The following is a 16,373-nucleotide window of genomic DNA, read 5'->3' on the forward strand; positions in this document are numbered from 1 at the left end:
ACCCTACCTCCCTCCACTCACTGACCCACCCTACCTCCCTCCACTCACTGACCCACACTACCTCCCTCCACTCACTGACCCACACTACCTCCCTCCACTCACTGACCCACACTACCTCCCTCCTCCACTCACCCTCCCCTCACTCTCCACTGATACTCACTAACACACTCACCATCAGTCGCGGTCTTTACCGCTTTTGATATGCAGATTGACAGTGCATTCAGCCAATGAGAACCGGCTTTAGTCGGAGTGGCCGTTCTTCACCAATCAGCAGTCGGTTCCTTTCCGATTCTATTCAAACCTGTCATGTGATTGGCCAGGCTAGAAAGGGTTCGGATTGGCTGATGTCTTGAGCCGGTGCTGATTGGTTGTCTGCAATCACGTGCTGTGAGTAGGGGAGGCTTGTTGGGACATGTTGGAGACGGCGTTACTGAGGGAAATGCAACTGCGAGAGGCTTCACTCCGAAAGTGCCTGCTTATCCCGCAGTTAGAGCGCTGGGTGCTGGATTATAGCTGCAGACACCGGCTGGAGCACCTGACACAATGTGAGTCTGAACATAAACTCCGTCTGTCACCCGGCTCCCGGATCCAGATCTCCGGTGGCTGCTCCCTGGGACTGGGACTGGGGGCTGGGGGTCGGGGGTCGGGGGTCAGGGGTCCGGGGTCCGGGTCGCTCTGTGGGGAGAGGCTGAGGAAATGGGGTTTATGTTGTGAGGAATGAGCGGCATCTCATTGAAACAGACAAGAGGGTGAAGGGCTTTCAGTTAAAGACCCGGCCCCGCCCCAGACCCCGCCCCCCGGCCTCAGACTCCGCCCCGCCCCCGAGCCGGGCCCCGCCCCCGAGCCGGGCCCAGGCCCCGAGCCGGGCCCAGGCCCCAGACTCCGCCCCGCCCCCGAGCCGGGCCCCGCCCCCGAGCCGGGCCCCGCCCCCGAGCCGGGCCCCGCCCCCGAGCCGGGCCCCGCCCCCGAGCCGGGCCCAGGCCCCAGACTCCGCCCCGGCCCCGGGCCCAGCCCAGTCAGGGATCAGGAAGATAGCTGCTTCCCTCCCAGTTTCCACTTGGTTGGGGCAGCAACATCGATCCTCAACCCATTTCCCTGACACTGGGTTTGCGGAGAGAGAGAGAGACTGAGTGGAATTGCTGCAGTCACATTACACAGAGGCTCACAGGGGGAGGCTGTGGGCCTGGAACAAAAACAGCTGTGACAGTTCACATGGCCGAATAGCTCACTGTCACTGACACAATCCTGGGCATTGAAGCATTAACCGAGCCCTTAGATTGAGCAGGAACAGCTCACTGATCTCTCCACCTCTGCTTCAACAGTGAGCACCCGCTGTCACAACATGGACTGTAACCCTGGGCAACAACAGAATTACCTGGAACAAGGTCCTTGAGTGTCCTGCCATCCATTCCAAATTAGCACATTCTCTTAGATAATATCACCACCTTCAACACCTCTTTGTCCTTTTGTCTGTGACATCTTTTGATTATCTGTTCCTTCCAATGCTTGCTTGTCCCTACAACCCCCCCCCCCCCACCCCCCACAACTTCTCTCCCCCCCGCCTTAAACCAGCTTATATTTCACCCCTCTCCTAACTTCACTCAGTTCTGTTGAAGGGTCATGAGGACTCGAAACGTCAACTCTTTTCTTCTCCGCCGATGCTGCCAGACCTGCTGAGTTTTTCCAGGTAATTCTGTTTTTGTTTTGGATTTCCAGCATCCGCAGTAGTTTTTTTGTTTGTAACCCTGGGCAACAGGTCTATCAGTGAGAGAATCCACAAAACTATACACAACAAAAACAAAAATACCTGGGAAAACTCAGCAGGTATATAACAAAATTATACACCTGGCACCTACTGGGTTTTAACTGGGAGCAATCTCAGCTCAGCCAGGTTACTGTGAGAGAAGGAGTTCATTCCGAGTTTGCTGGTGGATTCAGGAGACTGTGAAATCTCCCAGGAAATTCTCTTCCAGTCTCTACCTGCCCTCAGCAACTACCCTAGGAAATGGCCTTTGTTACAGAGTCCCTGGGTTAACCCTGTTTTTATCAGATCTATTAGAATATTTTTTGTTTTAAAAATCATTTCACAAACATAAAATACTGCGGACGCTGGAAATCTGAAATAAAAACAGAAAATGCTGGAAACACTCAGCAGGTCAGGCAGCATCTGTGGAGAGAGAGAGAGACAGAGTTAACGTTTCGGGTCCATGTGGCTGAAGAAGAGTCATATGGACTCAACGTTAATGATGTAAAATTGTTGGGTCTGGAAAGCTGTGAAGTGTCTAACTGACTGTTCTAATGAAGCTCACTGTAGCTCGTGGAACAACTCATCTTTCAACTCAGCTCTTTACAGCCCTCTAGACTTAGAATACTGAGTCCAACAATTTCATATTGGAACCCCTATCCCCGTGTATTCACACACTATCTGGTGGTAATTCCTGCATTTCTCATTCACACCTTCTCCGGGCCCATCGTTTTGTTTCTTTACCTGTTCCATTAACATCTCCTTTGGTCTTGCACCATCATCCCTTGTGTCATTTACTCTCTCCTGCTCTCCACCCTATCAAAGACCTTTCCATTTTACTTGCCTACCCTCCCTTTCCTTTCCTTTCCTGTCTTTGTACTTGTTTAAACCGGTTACGTCTCAAACCTTTCCCAGTTCTGATGAAAGGTCAGCCAGCTAATTCTCTCTCTGTACAGAAGAAACTTGTTTCTCATTTTAATTCCCAGATTCCGTGTTCAGACACAGGAGTTTGCCCCTGAATCCTGGATCTCGCTAATTTATTGTTCAATAATGCTCTGATTGGTGGGTGGTTACAACATAACTGGTTCCTGCTGCCCTCACCAGGTGCTTACAGCCAATCGTATTGAAAGAGTCAATTCCAGAAAAATGGAGCAAATTACTTTCCATCCTCTGATCAGGCTGTGCTCTGCCTTCCTTTTTCCCCCTCTTCCCTTACCCACCTCCCATTATCCCTTCCCAATAGCTGGCCTCTTTTCTGCACCTGACCACAGCCACCTCTCAGTAATTACCTCCTGTCCTAAAGCAGCTGCTTCTAGCTGGGAAGCAGTTCCACAGACGCTGACAGTTTCCACTACCTTGTTCAAGTAACCATTCTTCGCAGGCAGTGAGCGTTAGCAAACCTTTTGACTGTCAGTGCATCATAGCCATGACTGGCTGAGATTGATGGATACAGCACACACATAGCTGCCTGGTCCATCCCTGTATCTATTTCCCAGTCAGGAAGAGCTGCTATTCCCTGTTTAATTTCTCTTGCAGTTTGCCTGGAGGGACAGGATTTTGACATCCCCGATCATGGAGCTTTGCCCCTTCGTATAACCTCTGCCGCGTTATGGAACAGTGTGAAACGACAGCAGACAGAGAATTACGAGAGAATCCTGGAATTTGTGAATATCATCTGGCAACAGGCTGCAGGCCTGGTTACTTACCGACATTACCTCAAACTCTGCATTGCTTTCAAAGCCAAGGTACAAACTGGGCACTGCCCAGTTTTTGCTGCTGTTTCCTTAAAACAATTGAAGGAGAATTTAAAACTGTTAGAAACAATCAGCAGATCTGACAGAGAGCAAAACAAACTTAACGTTTCAGGTTATAACCTTTCAACCGGAATGGGAAAAGTCAAAGATGTAACAGGTTTTAAGCAAGTACCAAAGTTGGGGAGGGAAAAGGGAGAGTCTGTGATAGGGTGAAAGGCGGGAGGGAGGGTCTGTGTCATATAGGTCTACAGCACAGAAAAATGCCCTTCGGCCAATCGAGTCTGCGCCGGTCAAACCAGTACCTAACTATTCATATCCCATTTTCCAGCACTAGGCCCATAGCCTTGTATGCCATGGCATCGCAAGTGCACATCCAAATGCTTAAATGTTATGAGAGTTTCTGCCTCTACCACCCTTTCAGGCAGTGAGTCCCAGATTCCCACCACCTTCTGGATGAAAAAGTTCTTCCTCACATCCCCTCTAAACCTCCTGCCCCTTACCTCAAATCTATGCCCCCTGGTTATTGATCCCTCCACCAAGGGGAAAAGTTCCTTCCTGTCTACCCTATCTATGCCCCTGATAATTTTATACACCTCAATCATGTCCCCCCCTCAACCTCCTCTGCTCCAGGGAAAATAACCCCAGTCTATCCAATCTCTCCTCATAACTAAAACACTCCAGCCCAGGCAACATCCTGGTAAATCTCCTCTGCACTCTCTCTAGTGCAATCACATCCTCCCTATAATGCGGATTCCAGAACTGCACGCAATACTCTAGCTGTGGCCTAACCAGCGTTTTATACAGTTCCAGCATAACCTCCCTGCTCTTATATTCTATGCACCGGCTAATAAAGGCAAGTATCCCATTTGCCTTCTTAACCATCTTATCTATCTGTCCCGCTACCTTAAGGGACCAATGGACATTCACACCAAGGTCTGTCTGATTCTCGGTACTTCCCAGGGTCCTACCATTCATCGTGTATTCCCGTGCCTTGTTTGTCCTGCCCCAGTGCATCACCTCACACTTATCTGGATTAAATTCCATTTGCCACTGATCAGCCCATCTAACCAGCCCGTCTATAACCTCCTGTAATCTAAGGCTATCCTCCTCACTATTTACCACCCCACCAATTTTCGTGTCATCTGTGAACTTACTGATCAACCCGCCAACATTCAAGTCTAAATCGTTTATATATACCACAAACAGCAAGGGACCCAACACCGATCCCTATGGAACCCCACTGGACACAGGCATCCAGTCAGAAAAACACCCCTCGACCATCACCCTCTGCTTCCAGCCACTCAGCCAATTCTGGATCCAATTTACCAAATTGCCTTGGATCCCATGGGCTTTTACCTTCGTTATCAGTCTCCCATGCGGAACCTTATCAAAAGCCTTGCTGAAGTCCAAGTAGACTACGTCAAATGCATTGCCCTCATCTACACACCTGGTCACCTCTTCGAAAAATTCAATCAAATTGCTCAGACATGACCTCCCCTTAACAAAACCATGCTGACTGTCCTTGATTAATCCCTGCCTCTCCAAGTGTAGATTAATTCTGTCCCTCAGAATTACTTCTAATAGTTACCCACCACTGAGGTTAGACTGACTGGCCTGTAGTTCCCTGGTTTATCCCTTCCTCCCTTCTTGAATAATGGCACCACATTAGCTGTCCTCCAGTCCTCTGGCACCTCTCCTGTGGCCAGAGAGGTATTGAAAATTGTTGCCAGCGCCCCTGCTATCTCCTCCCTTGTCTCACCCAACAGCCTGGGATACATTTCATCCGGGCCTGGAGATTTATCTACTTTTAAGCCTGCCAGACCACTTAGAACCTCCTCCCTTTCTATGCTAATTTCTTTAATTATATCACAGTACTTCTGCCTGATTTCGTCATCCCTCTCGGTGTCAGCTGTGGCTCAGTTCAAAGCACCCTCGCCTTTGAATCAGAGGGTTGTGGGTTCATGTCCCACTCCCGGAAACCAAGAACTGTGATTGTACTTAAAAGAGTTGCAATCTGTGACTGTTGATAACTTGAAAGAGTTTCACTTGTGAACACCGACACAAAGTATTCATTTAGAACCCTACCTACATCTTCCAGCTCCACACACAAATTACCACTATGGTCCTTAATGGGCCCTACTCTTTCCCTAGTTATCCTCTTACTCTTAATGTACTTGTAAAATAACTTTGGATTTTCCTTTATTTTAGCTGCCAATGTTTTTTCATGCCCACTTTTTACTCTCCTAATTTCTTTTTTAAGATCCCCCCTACACATTCTATACTCCTCTAGGGCTTCTGCTGTTTTGAACCCTCAGTATCTGCCATAATCCTCCTTTTTTCTCTTTATCCAATCCTGTATATTCCTCGACATCCATTTGTTGGTTCCGCCCTTTGTCTTTACTGGAATATGTTGGCCCTGTACTCTCCCTGTTTCCTTCTTGAATGAGTCCCACTGCTCTGATGCAGATTTACCTAAAAGTAGCTGTTCCCAGTTCACTCTGGTCAAATCTGATCTTATTAAAATTGGCCTTCCCCCAATTTAGAACTCTGATTTCTGGCCCATTCTTGTCCTTTTCCATAACAACCTTGAATCTAACGAAGTTATGATCACTATCTGCAAAATGCTCCCCCACTGATACCTCTAAGACTTGTCCGGCTTCATTCCCTAAAATTAAGACCAGGACCGCCCCCTGTCTTGTAGGACCTTCTACGTACTGACTTAAAAAGCTCTCCTGGGTGCATTTTAAGAATGCCGCTCCCTCTAAACCTATCACACTATGACTAACCCAGTTAATGTTGGGGAAATTGAAATCCCCCACTATTATGACCCTATGATTTTTACAGTTCTCTGAAATTTGCCTACATATCTGCTCTTCTATTTCGCTCTGACTGTTTAGGGGCCTATAGTACATTCCCAGCAATGTGATTGCTCCTTTTTTGTTTTTCAGTTCTATCCATATGGCTTCACTTGAGGAGCCTTCTAAGATGTCATCCCTCCTTACTGCTGTAATTGATTCCTTGATCAATATTACGATACCCCTTCCTCTTTTACCTCCTTCCCTGTCTCGCCTGAAGACCCTATATCCTGGAATATTGAGCTGCCAATCCTGCCTCTCTCAACCATGTCTCTGTGACAGCAATGACATCATACTTCCATGTGTTAATCTGTGCCCTCAACTCATCTGCTTTATTCGTCAGACTCCTTACATTAAAATAAATACCATCCAACCTTGTCTGTGATAGGGTCAAAGGTGGCAGGGAGGGTCTGTGATAGGGGCAAAGGTGGCAGCGATTCAATGACAAGCCAAAAGAAAATGATAATGGGACAAGTAAAGAAACTAGAAAAGGTTTAAGAGGGAATAACAGCATCTGCTATCTGAAAAAATGGGGCCAGAGTTTAAGGTCTGAAATTGTTGAACTGTGAGTTTGGATGGCTGTAATGTCCCTAATTGAATGAAAATGAGCTGTTGTTCCTTGAACCTGTGTTGAGTTTCATTGCCTGTCAGTTTCATTCTCTACCCTTGACCTTGTAAATTGTTGTAATATATGGGTAGGCCATTTAGGACTGAGATGGGGAGAAACTTCACTCCGAGGGTGGTGAATTTGTGGAATTCTTTACCACAGAAGGCAGTGGAGACCAATTCACTGAATATATTTAAGAAGGAAATAGATAGATAGATTTCTGGACTGTCAAGGGATATGGGGCGAGAGCGGGAATATGGCGTTGAGATAGCGGTTCAGCCATAATCATATTCAATGGCGGAGCAGGCTCGAAGGGCCGAATGGCCTACTCCTGCTCCTACTTTCCATGTTTCTATTGTTCTGCAAGATTAGACACACTTGGAAATGATTGAATTGTTGTGAAGTTCACTGGGAAAGCAGGTGAGGCTGTGTGATTGTCCATTTTTCTGTCTGGTCAAGTGCAATTCCAACAGGTTTTGTCTCTGAATTCCTTCCTATCCAGCTGCTGATGGAGATGTTTGTGAAGCGACGGAGTTTGTTGGAAATTCTTCAGACTCTTGAGCAATATTTCCCCAGAGTAGTTGTAGATGACCCCAAGGCGGTAAGTTGTGGCAAGTGATTGTTCTACTGACTGACCCATCTCTCCCCATTCCCGATATAGTGGAAAAAATGCAAAAGGCCATAAATCTAATGCAACTTATCAGCAGCTCTGTGCTTGTACATTTTCCCCGTAAGGATGTGCTAGTCAGGATCAAATTTTCCAGCCATTTACTATTGACCATTTCTCCTCCTCCGGCCTAGAACATGCGGATTGTTGTTAGACCAGAAAGGGGAGGAAAGTACAGGGGGAGAAAAGCGAGGGTGGTAGAGTGGGCAGGGCCAGGGGCACGGCGAGCCAGGGGGTAAAGTGGGGGGAGCAGGTAGAGGGGAGGGTGGGCAGGGCGGGGCGGAGTGGGGGGTGCGGAGTGGGCAGGATGAGTAGGGGGGAGTGGGTTGGAGGTAGAGGTGGGCAGGCTGGGTGGGTGGGGGGGGCGGAGTAGGGGGGGCAGAGTGGGCGGAGTTGGGGTGGGGGCGGAGAGGGGGTGGGGGCGGAGTGGGCGGGGGGAGGGGGGCAGGGTGGAGTGGGGGGTGCCATGTGGGAGGGGGGAGACAATTTGTGATGTTAAATCTTTCCTGTTGTATTTTCCCCCTCCCAAAGTCCAGGAGAGATGCTCACAAAGAGCGACAGTGCCGGCTGCAGTTCCGCAAACTGGTTGTGTTGCTGATCCGGGATGAGGATTACCGGGAACAGTACCTGCAGGTAAGGGCAGGAAGCTAGCCTGAACTCTGATCCGATTCCTGTCCCTCCCTCCCCCTGTCCCTCCCTCCCCCTGTCCCTCCCTCCCCCTGTCCCTCCCTCCCCCTGTCCCTCCCTCCCCCTGTCCCTCCCTCCCTCCCTCCCCCTCTCCCTCCCTCCCTCCCCCTGTCCCTCCCTCCCCCTGTCCCTCCCTCCCTCCCTCCCTCCCTCCCCCTGTCCCTCCCTCCCTCCCTCCCTCCCCCTGTCCCTCCCTCCCTCCCTCCCTCCCCCTGTCCCTCCCTCCCTCCCCTCCCTCCATTTCCTGGCCTGGCTGTACTGCAGCCTCCAGTCTGAAGAATGAGAGTGAACAGTAATGGATTTGCTGAGCTGGTTTCTGTACACAATTTGTTTTGTTCCTTTTTTTTTGTGTGTGGTGTGACCTCTCTCTCCGATCCTGATCCTTTCCTAGGATCTGATCCTTTCCTAGGATCCGATCCTGCCGCCTCTACCGAACGGCCGCTCCTCCTGTTAGTGACTGGTGGCAGCTTATTCAACTGGGTTGGGGGGAGACGTTTAATGTACTCGCTCAATTGCCAGCCCCCCTCATTATCTGAACACACCTTGCAGTGAGGCTGTTTGGGTGGCAATCAGGAGCATGAAACACTGCAGCTCATCTCCTCTCTCTCTATTCCAGGGGCTCAGACAATGTAACCCCTCAACCCCCACCCGTCTCACTAAAGTGTTATCGATCCCCCTCGGGTGAATGCAAACTGAGACCCGTCTTAATGTCTTACCCTAAAGGCAAGACCTCTGACACTCCCTTGGCACTGCCCCTCTGATGGTGTGGCGCTCCCTTGGCACTGCCCCTCTGATGGTGTGGCGCTCCCTTAGCACTGCCCCTCCGGTGTGGCGCTCCCTTGGCACTGCCCCTCTGGTGTGGCGCTCCCTTGGCACTGCCCCTCTGGTGTGGCGCTCCCTTGGCACTGCCCCTCTGATGATGTGGTGCTCCCTTGGCACTGCCCCTCTGATGGTGTGGCGCTCCCTTAGCACTGCCCCTCTGATGGTGTGGCGCTCCCTTGGCACTGCCCCTCTGATGGTGTGGCGCTCCCTTGGCACTGCCCCTCTGATGGTGTGGCGCTCCCTTGGCACTGCCCCTCCGGTGTGGCGCTCCCTTGGCACTGCCCCTCCAGTGTGGCACTCCCTTGGCACTGCCCCTCTGACAGCATGAATACTGTTCAGCCCTCGCACTCCTTTCACAATGTCCTTCAGGCAGAGATTGTGAATTCAAAGCAGCTCTTTTCCATTGTGTTAATTTGCTGTAAGCCTTGTCCCTCGGGTCTCAGCTCAGGCCCTGCTCCATGTGTTTGTGATGGGTTTGGATGATGTCTCGCCTCAGCTCAGTAACGCAGAACAGACGTGGCTTAAATGACCGAGTGTGTTGCTGTTGTCTGTTATATTAAGGATGAGCTGGAAGAGGAGTATGGCAGCCTGTTCATGGCTTCGACTCAGAGATTGTTCTGGGAGTTCCTGGAGAGGTTGGAGAGCATCCTACCCCAACCCAGGATTGATCAGGTAAGTACCAGAAAGCCACCCGTCCCAGGGAAACCTCCCCCCACCCCACCCTCCGTCCGTTGTTCTGTGTAACTGAAGCTGCACTCACCTTCCAGAGAGTTACATACAGGTACAATTTTCTGAGTTTTTATGGTTGTACAAAGCTGTATCAGACAATGACAGAAGGTTAATTAGTTATAAAATGTTCACTGGGAGACATCCCCATTCTCTCAGCACCTTCCCACATTGACCCAGGATTCAGTTCATTACTACCTTCCAACACAGGAATCAATGTGACTGGACTAAAAACCCAGAGGCCCAATCTAATGCTTCAGAGACGTGAGCTCAAATCCCACCACAGCAACTGGGGAATTGAAACGCAATTAAGTAAATAAATTTGGTATTGAAAGCTAGTCTCAGTAATGGTGACCATGAAACTATAATCGATTATTGTAAAAACCCATCTGGTTCACTAATGTCCTTTAGGGAAGGAAATCTGTCGTCCTTACCTGGTCTGGTCAACATGTGACTCGTCGTTTTAGAGACGAAGTCCTGCCTTCACATTGAGGATACCCTCCATCGTGTTGTGTGGCATTACCACCGTGCTAAATGGGATAGATTTTGAACAGATCTAGCAACTCAAGACTGGGCATCCATGAGGCGCTGTGGGCCATCAGCAGCAGCAGAATTGTACTCGAACACAATCTGCAACCTCATGGCCTGGCATATCCCCCACTCTACCATTACCATCAAGCCAGGGGAATCAACACTGGTTTAATGAAGAGTGCAGGAGGGCATGCCAGGAGCAGCACCAGGCATACCTAAAAATGAGGTGTCAACCTGGTGAAGCCATAAACACAGGATTACTTGGGTGCCAAACAACATAAGCAGCAAGGGGAGGTGTTGGCATAGTGGTATTGTCGCTGGACTAGTAATCCCGTTCACTAATGTCTTGTACCTCCGTTTTAACAAAAACTGCTATAACGTCACAAAAAGTAATGAATCATTGAAAAGGAATGAAACATGATGATCCATCTCGGCCTCCTCTAGAGGTCCCCAGCATCACAGATGTCAGTCTTCAGCCAATTTGATTCACTCCACATGATATCAAGAAACGGCTGGAAGCACTGGATACTGCAAAGGCTATGGGCCCTGACAATATTTAGTAATAAATTTATGCTCCAGAACTTGCCGTGCCCCTAGCCAAGCTGTTCCAGTACAGCTACAACACTGGCATCTACCCAGCTGTGTGGAAAATTGCCCAGGTACGTCCTGTACATAAAAAACAGGACAAATCCAACCCGGCCAATTACTGCCCCATCAGTCTACTCTCGATCAGCAGTAAAGTAATGGAAGGGGACATCAACAGTGTTATCACTGCTTAGCTTGTTTAGCAATAACCTGCTCACTGACACCCAGTTTGGGTCCTGCCATGGCCACTCAGCTCCTGACCTCATTACAGCCTTGGTTCAAACATGGACAAAAGAGCTGAACTCACGAGGTGAGACTGATTGCACTTGACATCAAGGCAACGTTTGACCGAGTGTGGCATCAAGGAGCCCTGGCAAAATTGGAGTTAATGGGAATCGGGGAAAACTCTCTGCTGGTTGGAGTCATACCCAGCACAAAGGAAGATGGTTGTGGTTGTTGGAGGTCAGTCATCTCAGCTCCAGGACATCACTGCAGGAGTTCCTCAGGGTAGTGTCCTTGGCGCAACCATCTTCAGCTGCTTCGTTAATGATCTTCCTTCCATCATAAGGTCAGAAGTGGGGATGTGCAATCATTAGCGAACAATGTTCAGCACCATTTGCAACTCCTCAGATACTGAAGCAGTCCATGTCCAAATGCAGCAAGACTTGGACAATGGCCAGGCTTGGGCTGACAAGTGGCAAGTAACATTCACGCCACACAAGTGTCAGGCAATGACCATCTCCAACATAAGAAAATCCAACCATTGCCCCTTGGTGTTCAATGGCATTACCATCACTGAATCCCCACTATCAACATCCTGGGAGTTACCATTGACCAGAAACTGAACTGGACTAGCCATATAAATACTGTGGCTACAAGAGCAGGGCAGAGGCTAGGAATCATGTGACGAGTAACTCAACTCTTGACTCCCCAAAGCATGTCCACCATCTACAAGGCACAAGTCAGGAGTGTGATGGAATACTCTCCACTTGCCTGGATGAGTGCAGCTCCCACAACACAAGAAGCTTGACACCATCCAGGACAAAGCAGCCCCGCTCGATTGGCACATCCACAAACATTCACTCCCTCCGCTACCGACGCACAGTAGCAGCAGTGTGTACCATCTACAAGATGCACTACAGGAATTTACCAAGGTTCCTTCGACAGCACCTTCCAAACCACGACCACTACCATCTAGAAGGACAAGGGCAGCAGATAGATGGGAACACCACCACCTAGAAGTTCCCCTCCAAGTCACTCACCATCCTGGCTTGGAAATATATTGCAGTTCCTTCACTGTCGCTGGGTCAAAATCCTAGAACTCCCTCCCTAACAGCACTGTGAGTGTATCTACACCACATGGGCTGCACCGGTTCAAGAAGGCAGCTCACTACCACCTTCTCAAGGGCAACTAGGGATGGGCAATAAATACTGGCACAGCCAGTGAATGAATAAAAAAAAAAATCATGCCCCTGTCACAACCATCACCATCCCTGGGTATGTCCTGTCCCACTGGCAGGATAGACCCAGCAGAGGTGGCGGCACACTGGTATACAGTCGGGAGCGGGTTGCCCTGCAAGTTCTCAACATCAACTCCAGACTCCATGAAGTCTCATGGCATCAGGTCAAATATGGGCAAGGAAACCTCCTGTTGATTACCACGCACTGCTTTCCCCCCTCAGCTGTTGGATCAGTGCTCCTCCATGTTGAATATCACTTGGAGGAAGCACTGAGGTTGGCAAGTGCACAGAATGTGCTCTGGGTGCATCTTCAATCCCATCACCAAGAGTGGCTCAGTAGCACCACTACTGACCGAGCTGGCCGAGTCCTAAAGGACATAGCTGCTTGGCTGGGTCTGTGGCAAGTGGTGAGGGAACCAATAAGAGGGAAAAACATACTTGACCTCATCCTCACCAACCTGCCTATCGCAGATACATCTGTCCATGACATTATCGGTAGGAGTGACCACTGCACAGTCCTTCTGAAGACGAAGTCCCGTCTTCACATTGAGGATGCCCTCCATCGTGTTGTGTGGCACTAACACTGTGCTAAATGGGATAGATTCAGAACAGATCTAGCAACCCAAAATTGGGCATCCATGAGATGCTGTGCAGCAGAATTGTATACAACCACAATCTGTAATCTCATGGCCTGGCATATCTCCCACTCTACCAGTAGCATCAAACATTGGGATCAACCCTGGTTCAATGAAGAGTGCAGGAGAGCATGCCAGGAGCAGAACCAGGCATACCTAAAAATGACATATCAACCTGGTGAAGCTATGAAACAGGACTACTTGCATGTCAAACAGCATAAGTGGCAAGTGATAGTCAGAGCTAAGTGAACCCATAACCAACTAGATAAGATTAAAACTCTGCAGTTCTACCACATCCAGTCATGAATGGTGGTGGACAATTAAACAGCTCACTGAGGATGGTGATATTTGTGGAGCCTCCTCCTAATGGGGGCAACACATCAATGCAAAAAACAAGTCTGAAGCATTTGTAACATAGAAACTAGAAGTAGGCCCTTCAAGCCTGCTTTGCCATTCACTATGACCATGGCTGATCCTCTATTTCAACGCCATATTCCCATTTTCTCTCCATACCCCTTGATGCCCCTAATATCCAAAAATTTATTAATTTCCTTCTTGAATATACTCAGTGACCCGGCCTCCACAGCCTCTGTGGTAGAGAATTCCACAGGTTGACCACCCTCTGAGTGAAGAAATGTTTCCTCATCTCAGTCCTAAATGGCCTGCCCCGTATCCTGAGACTGTGGCTCCTGGTTCTAGACTCCCCAACCAGGGGAAACATCCTCCCTGCATCCAGTCTGTCCAGCCCTGTTAGAATTTTATACATTTCAATCAGATCCCCTCTCACTCTTCTAAACTCTAGTGAATACAGGCCCAGTCGAACCAATCCCTCCTCATACAACAGTCCTGCCATCCCCAGTATCAGCCTAGTGAACCTTTGCTGCACTCCCTCTATGGCAAGTATATCCATTCTTAGGTAGGGTACTATGGTGGTCACTCCATCTTCAGTCAGAAGTGCCGAGTGGATGATCCATTTCTGTCTCTTCCAGAGGCCCCCGGCATCATAAACGCCAGTCTTCAGCCAATTTGATTCTGATTCACTCCATGTGACATCAAGAAATGGCCAAAGGCATTAGATACAGTGAAGCAACACCTTGGCTGTTGTACTGAAGACTTCTGCGGCAGAACTAGCCATTTCACTAACCAGGTTGTTCCAGTATTGCTACAACACTGGCATCTACTCGACAATGTGGATAATTGCCCAGGTATGTCTTGCCCATAAGAAGTAGGGCAATTCCAATCTGGCCAATTATCACCCCTTCAGATCTCTACGCCCTAAAAGGACAAGGGCAGAGATAAATGGGAACATCACCTCCTGGAAGTACCCCTCCAAGCCACTCACCTTCCTGACTTGGAAACATATCGCTGTTCTTTCACTGTCAACTTTTTATTCTTCCGACCAATATGGATAACCTCACACTTATCCACATTAAACTCTATCTGCCAAATTTTGGCCCATTCGCCTAACCTGTCCATATCTATTTATAAATTCTTATTTCTTCTTTGCAACTTACTTTCCCACCTATTTTGCTGTCATCTGCAAATTTAGCTATCGTACCTTCTATCCCTGAATCCAAGTCATTAATATAGATTGTAAATAGTTGGGGCCCAAGGACCGAACCCTGTGGCACCCCACTAGTTACTGCTTGCCATCCAGAAAAAGACCCGTTTATCCCGACTCTCTGTTTTCTGTTGGTTAGCCAACCCTCTATCCAAACTAATATATTACCCCTAACTCCGTATGATCTTATCTTGTGTATTAATCTTTTGTGCGGCACCTTATCAAAGTCCAGATATACTATTACTACAGGATCTCCATTATCCACTTTGCTTGTCACATCTTCAAAGAACTCTAGCAAATTAGTCAAAAACAATTTACTCTTCATAAAACCATGCTGACTCTGATGGATTGCATTTTGACTTTCCAAATGCCCCTTTACTACTTACTTAATAATGGATTCCAACAATTTCCCAATGACAGATGTTAAACTAACTGATCTATAGTTTCCTACTTTCTGCCTCCCCCCTTTTTTGAATAAGGACGTTACATTAGCATTTTTCCAATCCACTGGAACCTTTCCAGAATCCAGGGAATTTTGGAATATTATAGCCAATGCATCCACTATCTCCGCTGCCACTTCCTTTAAGACCCTGGGATGTGGGCCATCAGGTCCTGGGGATTTGTCACTCTTTAATCCCAATAGTTTGCTCTATTGGCCAAGTAATCTCATAGTCATAGAATTATACAGCACAGAAACAGGCCCTTCGGCCCATTGTGTCTGTGCCAGCCATCAAGCACCTATCTATTCTAATCCCATTTTCCAGCACTTGGCCTGTAGCCCTGTATGCTATAGCGTTTCAGGTACTCATCTAAATACTTCTTAAATTTGTGAGGGTTCCTGCCTCTAACACCCCCTCAGGCAGTGTGAGTTCCAGATCCCAACTAACCCTAGGAAGAAGTAGCATACTAAAGGGAGGACGAGGCAACCATGGCTGACAAGGAAAGTCAGGGACAGCATAAAAGCTAAAGAGAAAGCATACAATGCGGTGAAGAGCAGTGGGAAACCAGGGGATTGAAAAGCCTACAAAGACCAACAGAGGACAACTAAAAAAGAAATAAGGAGGGAGAAGATTAAATATGAGGGTAAACTAGCCAGTAATATAAAAGAAGATTGCAAGAGTTTTTTTAGATATGTAAAGGGTAAGAGAGAGGCAAAAGTGGACATTGGGCCGCTGGAAAATGATGCTGGAGAAGTAGTAGTGGGGAACAAAGAAATGGCGGAGGAACTGAATAGGTACTTTGCGTCAGTCTTCACAGTGGAAGACACGAGTAACATCCCCAAAGTTCAAGAGAGTCGGGGGGCAGAGGTGAGTATGGTGGCCATTACCAAGGAGAAGGTGCTAGGAAAACTGAAAGGTCTGAAGGTGGATAAATCACCTGGGCCAGATGGATTACACCCCAGAGTTCTGAAGGAGATAGCTAAAGACATAGTGGAGGCATTAATGGTGATCTTTCAGGAATCACTGGAGTCAGGGAGGGTCCCAGAGGACTGGAAAATCGCTAATGTAACCCCCCCTGTTTAAGAAGGGAGTGAGGCAAAAGACGGGAAATTACAGGCCGATTAGCCTGACCTTGGTCGTTGGTAAGATTTTAGAGTCCATTATTAAGGATGAGATTTCAGAATACTTGGAAGTGCATGATAAAATAGGGCAAAGTCAGCATGGTTTCATCAAGGGGAGGTCATGCCTGACAAATCTGTTAGAATTCTTTGAGGAGGTAACGAGTAGGTTAGACAAAGG

General features: G+C 48.4%; 1 protein-coding gene across 3 annotated transcripts in view; it reads left to right on the forward strand.

Annotated features, from left to right (window-relative positions):
* The first annotated feature begins 393 nt into the window (after positions 1-393).
* Positions 394-16,373, forward strand: part of LOC144682266 (uncharacterized) — a 115,559-nt gene continuing 99,579 nt past the window's right edge. The window contains exons 1-5 of one of the 3 annotated variants that reach the window (XM_078544727.1): positions 394-545; positions 3,281-3,489; positions 7,463-7,561; positions 8,159-8,260; positions 9,698-9,808. In XM_078544727.1, the coding sequence (XP_078400853.1) occupies positions 413-545; positions 3,281-3,489; positions 7,463-7,561; positions 8,159-8,260; positions 9,698-9,808 (654 nt within the window). In that variant the 5' untranslated portion in view covers positions 394-412. The remainder of the gene's footprint in view (positions 546-3,280; positions 3,490-7,462; positions 7,562-8,158; positions 8,261-9,697; positions 9,809-16,373) is intronic. The other 2 variants (XM_078544728.1, XM_078544729.1) reach the window with 2 other exon arrangements.

Source organism: Cetorhinus maximus, chromosome 6 (assembly GCF_964194155.1).
Source record: "Cetorhinus maximus chromosome 6, sCetMax3.hap1.1, whole genome shotgun sequence".
Taxonomy (NCBI): Eukaryota; Metazoa; Chordata; class Chondrichthyes; order Lamniformes; family Cetorhinidae; genus Cetorhinus; species Cetorhinus maximus.